Here is a 12,391-nt window from a genome sequence, read left to right on the forward strand (position 1 = left end):
GAATGTCAAGGAGAGATGGTTAGGTTCTCTCTTGTTGGACATGATCATTACCTGGCGTGAATGTTACTTGCCACTTATCAACCTAAGTGTTGTCCAGGTCTTGCTGCACATGTACTTGGACTGCTTTAATATCTGATGAGTCACAAATAATACTGAACACTGCCATCATCAGCGAACATCCCATTTCTGACCTTACGATGGGGGGTAGGTCAATGATGAAGCAGCTGAAGATGGTTGGGTCTAGCACAGTATGCTGAGAAACTCCGTAGGGAGCCCCGGAGCTGAGATGACTGACCTCCAGCAATCTCAACCATCTTCCTTTTTGCTTGGTATGACTCTAACCAGCGGATAGTTTTCCCTGATTCCCATTAACTCCAGTTTTGCTAGGGCTCCTTGATGCCACACTTGGTCAAATGCTGCCTTGATGTCAAGGGCAGTCACTCTCACCTCACCTCAGGAGTTCAGGTCTTTTGTTCATATTTGAACCAAGGCTGTAATGAGGTCAGGAGCTGAGTGGCCCTGTTGAAACACAAACTGGGCGTCAGTCAGCAGGTTATTGCTGTGCCAGTGCTGCTTGATAGCACTGTCAATGACACAGTCCACTACTTTGCTGATGATTGAAAGTAGACTGATGGGGCGGTAATTGGCCAGATTGGTTTGTCCTGTTTTTTGTGGACAAGTCATACTTGGACAATTTCCACATTGTCAGGTCGATGCCAGTGGTGTAGCTGTAGTGGAACAGCTTTGCTCATGCTCGGCTAGTTCTGGCCTTTGCTCTTTGTAATGTGCTCAGTTATTTCTTGATATCCCGTGGACTGAACTGAGTTGGCTAAGTACTGACTTCGGTAACATTGAGTACCTGTGGGGAAGGCTGGTTTGGATCATCCACTTCCTGAGAGGCTGTTGGAATAAGATTCCATAGGAACTCTCAAAAGACACTTGCATATATACTTAGAGGATTAATTAGCGTGAATGTGGGGAAAATTTGGGTGTGGGCCTAAATTGGGCAGCTTTTCCCAAGAACCAGCATAGTCATGATGGGCTGAATGGCCTCCTGTGCTGTAACATTCTATATTAGAAAGAGTAGTAGAGACAGATGGTTCAGGAGACAGTGCTTAGGTGACAGCAGCCTTGGATTATAAAGTCAATCGATTTCAGGAGTTGTGTTACAACGTTCTCAAGCAAGAGTGAGTTGGAAAAGGTGATGCTGCAAAGAGTTACAATTTCGTGGGGAAGAAGGAGGAATCATCTTGAGAATGTTAATGACTCCATGCAGTAAATGAAAGGTGCTTGTTCTGAATAAATGTTGCTTTAGATAATTCAGCTGGATAGCTCCAGTCTGTGACTTTGTTGATGGGTGTTATCAACCTCATGAAGTCAATATCATTGAAGTCTTATTGTTTTAGGTGTTTCTGGAAAATCTGAAGCATGAAGACTCATTTGTTTATTTGTCTTCGATTCAAGGTAAGAAGGATTGTTGAACTTCATGGGCCTAAGATCTGTGAGTACAAGGCAGTCCACCACCCTAAAAACAGCAGTTACAACGTGCGGTATTCACATTAGCAAAACGTGTGCTTTGTATGTCCAAGTCCATATCACACACACAAAGCAGAGCTTCTGAGACATGGGGTGCATCACTTCCAATCTGAGAACCACCATTTGTTCTAAACTCTTTCCTGAGCATCAGCAAACTTGTCTATGGTGCTACATTCCTTTCAATCTAATTCCTGAATTTTTCTGAAGTCTCCAGTGAGACCCTTTCTGATGGCCATTTACACTGCAACCACTGCTTTGCCATTAACAAATCTGTGCAGAATCATAAGAATCAGGAATGGCCCATCGAGCCTGTTCTATCAATAAATAAGATCACGGGTGATCTGACTGTGGCCTTAATTCTACTTTCCTGCCTGTCTCCAATAACCTAGTCGATCAAAAATCTGTCTAACTCAGCCTTGAAAGTATTCAATGACCTAACTTTCACTGCTCTCCAGGGAAGAGAATTCCAAGACTAAAGCCTCTAAGAGACAAAATTCCACCTCATCTCCATCTTAACTGGGAGGCCCCTTATTTTTAATCTGTGCCCTCTTTTACTAGATTCCACCACAAAGGAAACATCCTCTCAGCATCCACCCCTCAGGATATTATATATGTTTTAATAAGATCACCTCTGGTTCTTCTAAACTCCAGTGAGTACAGGCTCAACCTGCTCAACCTACCTCAAACTTCCGTCCGCATATTCGCTTCATCACTAAGACAACACTGGGCCAAAACCCTGGAACTTCCTCCCTAACAGCACTGTGGGTGTACCTACACCACCTGGACTCACCACCACCTTCTCAAGGGCAACTAGGGATGGGCAATAAATGCTGGCTCAGCCAGCGAAGCCCACATCCTATGAATGAATAAAAAAAAACCTATTTCCACCTCTGCAACATTGCCCGACTTCACCCTTGTCTCAGCTCATCTGCTGAAGCCCTCATTCACACCTTTGGTTACCTCCAGGTTTGACTATAACAACACACTCCTCCTGACTGATTACTGAACCATCTATTGTAATCCTCCTTAGATACAGGGTTGTTGCTGCTCTGAAGAAGCATAGACCAGTTGGACCAAATGATCTGTTTCTGTGTTGGAAAAACAATATAATCTTCATACTTGATTCCCCACTGTCCAGACCCATGGGGCAGTTCGTAGATTTCAGGATTTGAAAATTGGAGTCAGAGCTTCTAATATCTTCTCTCGGACTTGTGTCAACAGCCCAGTGTGACATCAGGCTGATTACCGAACCATCTGTTGTAATCTTCCTTAGATACAGGGTTATTGCCAGAGGACTGGAGAATTTCAAATGTTACACCTTGAAGAGTAAACCTAGCAGCTACACGTCAGTCAGTTTAACCTCGGTGGTAGGAAAGCTTTTAGAAATGATAATCCAGACAAAATTAAAAGTCACTTGGACAAATGTGAATTAATTAGGGAAAGCCAGCATGATTTGTTAAGAGCAAATCATGCTTAACTAACTTGCTTGAGTTTTTTGATGAGGTAACAGAGATGTTGATGAGCTTAATGTTAAAGCCCATGGAATAAAAGGGATAGTGGCACCATGGATGCAAAGTTTTCTGAGTGACAGGAAATGAAGAGTAATGGCAAATGGTTGTTTTTTTTGGACTGGAGGAAGGTATATAGTGGGGTTTCACAAGGGCTGGTATTAGGACCACTGCTTTTCATCATCACTGTTAATAACCTAGACTTGGGTGTATAAGGCACAATTTCAAAATTTGTGGATGACACAAAATTTGTAAGTATTGTGAACTGTATTATGAAGATGATAACGATAGACTTAAAGAGGACACAGACCAGCTGGTGGAATGGGTGATCATGTGACAGATGAAATTTAATGCCAAGAAGGAACAGAGGGATTTGGGGGTAATTGTGCACATATCATTGAAGGTGGCAGGCTTGAGAAAGTGATAATAAGGCCAATGGGGCCCTGGGCGTTATAAGTAGGAACAAGGAAGTTTTGGTGAACCTCAACTGGAATATTGCATTCAGTTCTGGGCACCGCACTTTAGGAAGGATGTAAAGGCATTAGAGAAGGTGCTGAAAAGATTCACAAGAATGGTTCCAGGGTTGAGGAACTTCAGTTGTGGGGATATATTGGAGAAACTGGGGCTGTTCTCCTTGAAGAAGAGAAGATTGGGAGGAGATTTGATCGAGTTGTTCAAAATCACAAGCGGTCTGGATAGAGTAAATATGGAGAAACTGTTCCCATTGGTGGAAGGGTCAAGATCCAGAGGACATTGATTTAAAGTGATTGCCAAAAGAACAAGGGGCGACATGAGGAAAAACATTTTTTGTAGCGAGTGGTCAGGATCTGGCCTGAGAGTGATGGAGGCAGTTATAATTTTGGCTTTCAAAAGGGAATTGGATAATTATCTGAAGAGACACATTTTCAGGGCTACAGGGAAAGGGCAGGCGAGTGGGACCAGCCAAGTAGATCTTACAGAGAGCCGGTACAGACATGATAGGCCAATTGGCCTTTGTGTGTTGTAACAATCTGATTCTAGATCTGAGTGTGTCTCAGTCATTCCAGCTCCACATGACTTCCTGCCAGGAACGTCTAGTCTTTGGAAACGCTTAGATTAAAATCGAAGATCAGTTTGACACTAGGGTGCAAGTTATACTGGAAACTTAGTGTGAGAAATTTCCTGGGTGAATAGGCTGCCTCATATCCTGTCCCAGACTGAGGTGTGCTTTGTACCATTGGAATGCTGTGTGCTACATATGAAATTCAAATGATAACAACTGCATTAAATGGAAACGCACTGAGCCGTCATGTCATCAGCTGCAGTCAGATTGCACAAGAGCAGACGCAAGTTAGTCCCAGTCACTGTGTCTCAGTGATTTGCTGATTTGCATTAAATCCTGTTGCATGTATTATCCTGCAACATCAGAAAAGAAACCTGCATTGTGAGCAGTGTGTCAGAATTACAGTGTATTCTGTATAGGGTGAAGCTCATAATTTCCATAACAGGAACCAATCAATCACAGTGAAGGTAGTTTTTAAAAGTGTGCCCTTTGATTCATCAAGCATACATGTTAGTTGGAAAAACAGGGAGGAGCAAAGCCACAGAATGCACGTAAACAGGCTTGTACTGACAATAGTTTATTATTTTTAAAAATTTGCATATGTGTGCACATCCAGCCCACACAGCGTTTCTCCTCTTCTCATGGTTTTTGGTGATTTTCTTCAATGTAAACATTTTAATGTTCAAACTGCCGATCTAAACATTTATAGACAGGGCAGGTGAAGGGATGAACAGAGTTTGGTTTGAGGGTTTATAGTTGCAGGAGTGCAGGCAGGGACGAGGATGGTAAATGCAGGTAGGTGGTGGGAGGGGAATGTGGGGAGAGCGGGCAGAGAGAATGGGCAGGTACGAGGGCCAAGAGAATGGACGAGGACTGGAAATGGGGACAGGGATCAGGGTGGTGGTGTTTCCATGCATCTGCTGCCCTTGTCCTTCTAGGTGGTGGAAGTTGTGAGTTTTGAAAGTGCTTTCGAAGGAGCTTTGGTGAGTTACTGCAGTGGATCTTGTATATGGTGCACACTGCTGCCATTGTGCATTGGTGCTGGAGGGAGTGAATGTTTAAGGTGGTGGACGGAGTGCCAATCAAGCAGGCTGCTTTGTCCTGGATGATATCGAGTGTTGTTGGAGCAGCATCATTTAGGCAAATGGAGAGTATTCCATCACATTCCTGACTTGAACCTTGTAGATGGTGGACAGGCTTTGGGGAGTCAGGAGGTGAGTTACTCTCTGCAGAATTCCCAGCCTCTGACCTGCTCTTGTAGCCACAGTATTTATATGGCTAGTCCAGTTCAGTTTCTGGTCAATGGTAACCCCCAGGATGTTGATAGTGGGGGATTCAGTGATGGTAATGCCATTGAATGTCAAAGGACGATGGTTAGATTCTCTCTTATTCAAGATGGTCATTGTCTGGCATTTGCATGGCGCGAATGTTACTTACCACTTATCAGCCTAAGCTTGAATGTTGTCCAGGTCTTGCTGAATGTGAGCACGAATTGCTTCAGTATCTGAGGAGTCACAAATAGTGCTGAACATTGTGCAATCATCAGTGAACATCCCCACTTCTAACCTAATGATAGAAGGAAGGTCATTGAAGCAGCTGAAGATGGTTGGGCCGAGGGCACTACCTTGAGAAACTCCTGCAGTGATGGCCTGGGACTGAGATGATTGACCTCAAGCAACCACAACCATCTTCCTTTGTGCTAGATATGACTCCAACCAGTGGAGAGTTTTCCCCTGATTCCCATTGACTTCATTTCTACTAGGGATCCTTGATGCCACACATGGTCAAATGCTGCCTTGATGTTACTCTACCAACCAAACAGAACAAAGCAGCCTGTTCAACTGACACCTCAACACCACCTTCGTCATTCACTCCCTCCACCACCGATGCACAGTAGCAGCAGTTGTGTACCATCTACAAGATGCACTGCAGCAACTTGCCCAGCCTCCTTCAACAGCACCTTCCAAACCCATAACCGCTACCATCTAGAAGGCCAAGGCCAGCAGACACATGGGAACACCACCACCTGGACGTTCCCCACCAAGCCACATACCATCCTGACTTGGAAATATATCACCGTTCCTTCACTGTTGCTGAATCAAAATCCTGGAACTCCCTCTCTAACAGCACTGTGGGTGTACCTACATCACATGGACTGCAGCAGTTCAAGAAGGCAGCTCACCACCACCTTCTTAAGGGCAATGAGGGATGGGCAATAAATGCTGGCCTAGCCAGCGAAGCCCACATCCCAAGATAAAAATGTGGCAGCCAGTTGTGCACAGTAAGCTTCCATAAATCGCAACATGATAATTACCAGATAATGTGTTTGAGAGATTGATTCAGGCATAAATATTGTGCAGGACACCTGGGATAGCTCCCCTGCACTTCTTTGAAATGGTACCCTGGGATCTAAGTCCACCTGAGCAAGCAGACTTGATCTTGGTTTAACATCTCATCGGAAAAATGGCACTTCCAACAATGCAGCACCCCCTCACTCCTTCCCTGGAATGTCAGCATAGAGATTTGGGTTCAAGTCCTGGAGGGGAACTTGAGCGCACAACCTTCTGATTCAGAAGTGAGAGCGCCATCAACCGAGCCACAACTGACACAAGCATTTCAATCAAACAGAACAGAAACCTGGTAGCCTGTCAAGCAGCCTTGCACTGCTATAGCCACTGGCCCAGATTCAGGGTTGGGTCTTATTCTATGATCAGTGCAGACTCATGAATCTTTGAACTCCGGTTGGCATAAATTAGAACACAATTGCCTGATGCAGCTACTGCATGAACTTTCCTTTACTGGCCCACTACATTCCCTATGGGCAGATATTGCCCAAGATAATGGGATCATAGAATCACTGTGCAGAAGAGGCCTCTTGGCCCATCGAGTCTGCACCAACACGAGAGAAACACCTGACCGACCTACCTAATCCCATTTACCAGCACTTGGCCCATAGCCTTGAATGTTATGAAATCAGAAGGTTATGCGCTCAAGCTCCCCTCCAGGACTTGAACACAAATCTCTATGCTGACACTGCAGGGAAGGAGTGAGGGAGTGCAAGTGCCAGCTTTCAGATGAGATGTTAAACCAAGATCGAGTCTGCTCGCTCAGGTCGACTTAAATCCCAGGGTACCATTTCAAATCCTGGACTTTATATAGAGACAAGGAAGTTATGGTGAACCTTTAAAAATTACTGGTTCAGTCTTAGCTGGAGTATTGTGTCAAATTCTGGGAACCACATTTTAGGATGGATGTGAAGGCATTAGAGAAGGTGCAGGTAGGTGTCAGAGGAGGACCCTGGGACAGGCAGTTAGCAGCACTTAGAGGCGATTGGCAGAGATTTAAAAAGAGCGGGAGCTGAGAATCAGGGCGGAGATTTAAAAAGAGCGGGAGCTCAGAGTCAGAGCGGAGATTTAAAAAGCGGGAGCTGGACTCGGGGTTGAGGTCACGATTCAAAAAGTGATGACGCAGGGGAGGCAGCTGATTGGTAAGCAGTGTCAGGTGAGTACTTCTATTTCTATTTTTTCTACTAATTAAATTGCTGCAGTCCATGAGCTTAAAACAAAATACGGTGAGGACGTTAGACTGTAGTGGGAGTGTTGGAAGTGGAATAAGGCCCCTTGCATAATTAGCATTCTTTAAAAGGAGTAACTAACAAATTTAATCTAAAGGGAAGTCATAGCAGCAGAGCTCACACCTGTGATATCCTCCTGCACAAGTGGGAAGTCACTTCCAGTGTCCCTGGCGACCATGTGTGCAGGAAGTGTGTCCAGCTGCAGCTACTGGCTAACCACATTTCAGAGCTGGAGTTACAGATGGATTCACTGTGGAGTATCCGTGATGCTGAGATTATCGTGGACAGCACGTTCAGTGAGGTGGTCACACCGCAGGTAAAGACTGAGTAGAGGAAGGCAGTTAGTACAGGAGTCTCCTGTGGCTGTCCCCCTCTCTAACAGATACACCGTTTTGGATACTGTTGGGGAGATGACTTCTCAGGGGAAAGCAGCAGGAGCCAAGTCCATGGCACCACGGGTGGCTCTGTTACACAAGAGGGGAGGAAGAAGAGTGCCTGGTGCCAGGGTCAAGGATGTCTCGGAGAGGCTGCAGGGCATTCTTAAGGGGGAGGGTGAACAGCCAGTGGCCGTGGCACATATTTGTACCAGTGACATAGATATAAAAAGGAATGAGGTTCTACAAGCTGAAGGTAGGGAGTTGGGATGTAAATTAAAAAGTAGGACCTCAAAGGTAGTAATCTCGGGATTATTGCCAGTGCCATGTGCTACCGAGAATATGAATAACAGGATATATCAGATGAAAATGTGGCTGAAGAAATGGTGTAAGGGGGAGGGATTCAGAATCCTGGAACATTGGGACTGATTCTGGGGAAGGTGGGACCGGTACAAATAGGACGGGTTACATCTGGGCAGGACTGGAATCAATGTTGTCAGGGGGGTGTTTGCGAGTGCAGTCGGGGATGGGAACCTGAGCAGGGAGACAGAGGAGGAGAAACAAAAATAGAAACGAAAGACAGTAAAGTAAGAAGCAAAAGTGAGTGGCAGACAAAACAAGGGCGAGAAAGAAATGGGGTCATAGTGCAAAATATATAGTTGCAATTACAGAGACATGGCTGCAGGGTGACCAAGCGTGGGAACTGAACATCCAGAGATATTCAATATTTAGGAAGTACAGACAAAAAGGAAAAGGTGGTGGGGTAGCACTGTTAGTAAAGGAGGAAATCAATGTAATAGTGAGGAAGGATATTGGCTTGGAAAACCATGATGTGCAATCTGTTTGGGTCGAGATAAGAAACACCAAGGGGCAGAAAACTTTGGTGGGGGTTGTCCATAGGTCCCCAAACAGTAATGGAGATGTAAGGGAAGGCATTAAGCAGGAAATTAGAGACGCAATAAGGGTACAACTGTAATCATGGGTGACTTTAACCTACATATAGATTGGGCAAACCAAATTAGCAATAATACTGTGGAGGAGGATTTCCTGGAGTGTCTACTTGATGGTTTTTTAGACCAATACGTTGAAGAACCAACTAGAGAGCAGGCTGTCCTAGACTGGGTATTGTGCAATGAGAAAGGATTAATTAACAATCTTGTTGTGTGGGGTCCCTTGGGGAAGAGCGACCGTAAACTGACAGAATTGTTCATTAGGACGGAGGGTGAAGAAGTTGGATCTGAAACTAGGGTCCTGAATCTAAATAAAGGGAACTATGAGGGTATGAAGCTCGAGTTGGCAATGATGGATTAGGGAACCTTACTAAAAGGGTTGACAGTGGATAGGCAATGGCTAATATTTAAGGAACATCTGCATGAATTAGAACAATTATTCATTCCTGTCTGGTGCAAAAATAAACCAGGAAAGGTGGCTCAATCATGGATTACAAAAGAAATTAGGGATAGTATTAGATCCAAAGAGGAGACATATAAAATTGCCAGAAAAAGCAACAAGCCTGAGGATTGGGAGCAGTTTAGAATTCAACAAAAGTGGACAAAATATTGATCAAGAAGTGGAAAATGGAGTATGAGAGTAAACTTGTAAGGAACATAAAAACTGACTATAAAAGCTTCTATAAATATATGAAGACAAAAAGACTATTGGCGACAAATGTAGGTTCCTTACAGTCAGAAACGGGGGAAATTATAATGGGGAACAAAGAAATGGCAGAAGAATTGGTTCTGTCTTTATAAAAAAGTACACAAATAATTTCCCAGAAATGTTAGGGAACCAAGGGTCTAGTGAAAGGGAGGAATTGAAGAAAGTCAGTATTAGTAAAAAAAAATGGTGCTAGAGAAATTAATGGTGTTAAAGACTGATATATTTGCCACAGAGGGAGTGCAGCGAAGGTTCACCAGACTGATACTGGGGGTGGCAGGACTGTCTTATGAGGAGGGATTGGTTTGACTAGGCCTGTATTCACTAGAGTTTAGAAGAATGAGAGGGGATCTGATTGAAACGTATAAAATTCTAACAGGGCCGGACAGACTGGATGCAGGGAGGATGTTTCCCCAGGTTGGGGAGTCTAGAACCAGGGGCCACAGTCTCAGGATATGGGGCAGACCATTTAGGACTGAGATGAGGAAAAATTTCTTCACTCAGACGGTGGAAAACCTGTGGAATTCTCTACCACAGAAGGCTGTGGAGTATAGTCAAGAAAGAAATTGATAAATTTTTGGAAATTCAGGGCATCAAGGGGTATGGAGAGAAAGCGGGAATATGGTATTGAGATAGAGGATCAGCCATGATCATGAATGGCGGAGCAGCCTCGAAGGGCCGAGTGGCCTACTCCTGCTCCTAGTTGCTGTTTCTATATTTACGAGAATGGTTCCAGGGATGAGGGGTTTCATTTACGTGGATAGATTGGAGAAGCTGGGGCTGTTCTCCTTCAGGAAGAGAAGGTTAAGAAGAGATTCGATAGAGGTGTTCAAAATCATGAGGGGCCTGGACAGAGTAGATAGAGAAAAACTGTTCCCGTTGGAGGAAGCATCATGAACTAGAGGTCACCAATTTAATTTGAATGGCAAAAGAACCAAAGGTGTCATGAGGAAAAATTTACTGATGTGGTGAATGGTTAGGATCTGGGATGCACTGCCTGAGAGTGTGATCGAGGCGGGATCAATCATGCCTTTCAAAAGAGAATTTGATAATTATCTGAAGAAGAAAAAGTTTGCAGGGCTACAGGGTAAAGGTGGGAGAGTGGGGTTAGCTGAGTAGATCTTGCAGAGGGCCAGCATAGATATGATAGGCCAAATGGCCTCCTGTGCTGTTGCTATCCTGAGATTCTATTCTGATTCTATATACCCCCACCACCTGAAGTAATCGATGTGTGCAGCAAACAGTAACCCTGTCATTGCTTGATGGACAGTGCATGAGCTGGGGGAAACCTGTCAGCAATGAACAGCAACTGGGAGCTAACATCAGTCTGTAAGTACTGTAACAGTGCTGCTGAGGGAAGGAGTCAGCTGTGCCCGAAAGTCTTGGTGTGAATTTTATTAAAGCCTCATCACTCCTCAGCATCTTTACTGTTGACTGTTGTGAATTTCCATGGGGTTTGTTGGGGAGAGGAGTTGGGAGAGTGGGGCCGGATAGGCATCAGGATCCATTCAGTGCAGGCTTGTCTAACATTTTCGCGCTCTCCCCCTGCCCCTCACTCTCTCCCCCTGCCCCTCACTCTCTCCCCCTGCCCCTCACTCTCTCCCCCTGCCCCTCACTCTCTCCCCCTGCCCCTCACTCTCTCCCCCTGCCCCTCACTCTCTCCCCCTGCCCCTCACTCTCTCCCCCTGCCCCTCACTCTCTCCCCCTGCCCCTCACTCTCTCCCCCTGCCCCTCACTCTCTCCCCCCGCCCCTCTCTCCCCCCTGCCCCTCACTCTCTCCCCCTGCCCCTCACTCTCTCCCCCTGCCCCTCACTCTCTCCCCCTGCCCCTCACTCTCTCCCCCTGCCCCTCACTCTCTCCCCCTGCCCCTCACTCTCTCCCCCTGCCCCTCACTCTCTCCCCCTGCCCCTCACTCTCTCCCCCTGCCCCTCACTCTCTCCCCCTGCCCCTCACTCTCTCCCCCGCCCCTCACTCTCTCCCCCTGCCCCTCACTCTCTCCCCCTGCCCCTCACTCTCTCCCCCTGCCCCTCACTCTCTCCCCCTGCCCCTCACTCTCTCCCCCTGCCCCTCACTCTCTCCCCCGCCCCTCACTCTCTCCCCCGCCCCTCACTCTCTCCCCCGCCCCTCACTCTCTCCCCCGCCCCTCACTCTCTCCCCCTGCCCCTCACTCTCTCCCCCTGCCCCTCACTCTCTCCCCCTGCCCCTCACTCTCTCCCCCGCCCCTCACTCTCTCCCCCCGCCCCTCACTCTCTCCCCCCTGCCCCTCACTCTCTCCCCCCGCCCCTCACTCTCTCCCCCGCCCCTCACTCTCTCCCCCGCCCCTCACTCTCTCCCCCTGCCCCTCACTCTCTCCCCCGCCCCTCACTCTCTCCCCCGCCCCTCACTCTCTCCCCCCGCCCCTCACTCTCTCCCCCGCCCCTCACTCTCTCCCCCGCCCCTCACTCTCTCCCCCGCCCCTCACTCTCTCCCCCCGCCCCTCACTCTCTCCCCCGCCCCTCACTCTCTCCCCCGCCCCTCACTCTCTCCCCCCGCCCCTCACTCTCTCCCCCTGCCCCTCACTCTCTCCCCCTGCCCCTCACTCTCTCCCCCGCCCCTCACTCTCTCCCCCGCCCCTCACTCTCTCCCCCGCCCCTCACTCTCTCCCCCGCCCCTCACTCTCTCCCCCCGCCCCTCACTCTCTCCCCCCGCCCCTCACTCTCTC

At 47.2% G+C, this 12,391-nt stretch overlaps 1 protein-coding gene across 1 annotated transcript in view; it reads left to right on the forward strand.

The window, feature by feature from the left end:
- The window catches only part of tango6 (transport and golgi organization 6 homolog (Drosophila)), a 106,729-nt gene that overhangs the window by 55,091 nt on the left and 39,247 nt on the right, over positions 1–12,391 (forward strand). The window contains exon 14 of the mRNA XM_041191717.1: positions 1,407–1,464. Within this exon, the coding sequence (XP_041047651.1) occupies positions 1,407–1,464 (58 nt within the window). The remainder of the gene's footprint in view (positions 1–1,406; positions 1,465–12,391) is intronic.

Source organism: Carcharodon carcharias, chromosome 7, assembly GCF_017639515.1.
Source record: "Carcharodon carcharias isolate sCarCar2 chromosome 7, sCarCar2.pri, whole genome shotgun sequence".
Lineage (NCBI taxonomy): Eukaryota > Metazoa > Chordata > Chondrichthyes > Lamniformes > Lamnidae > Carcharodon > Carcharodon carcharias.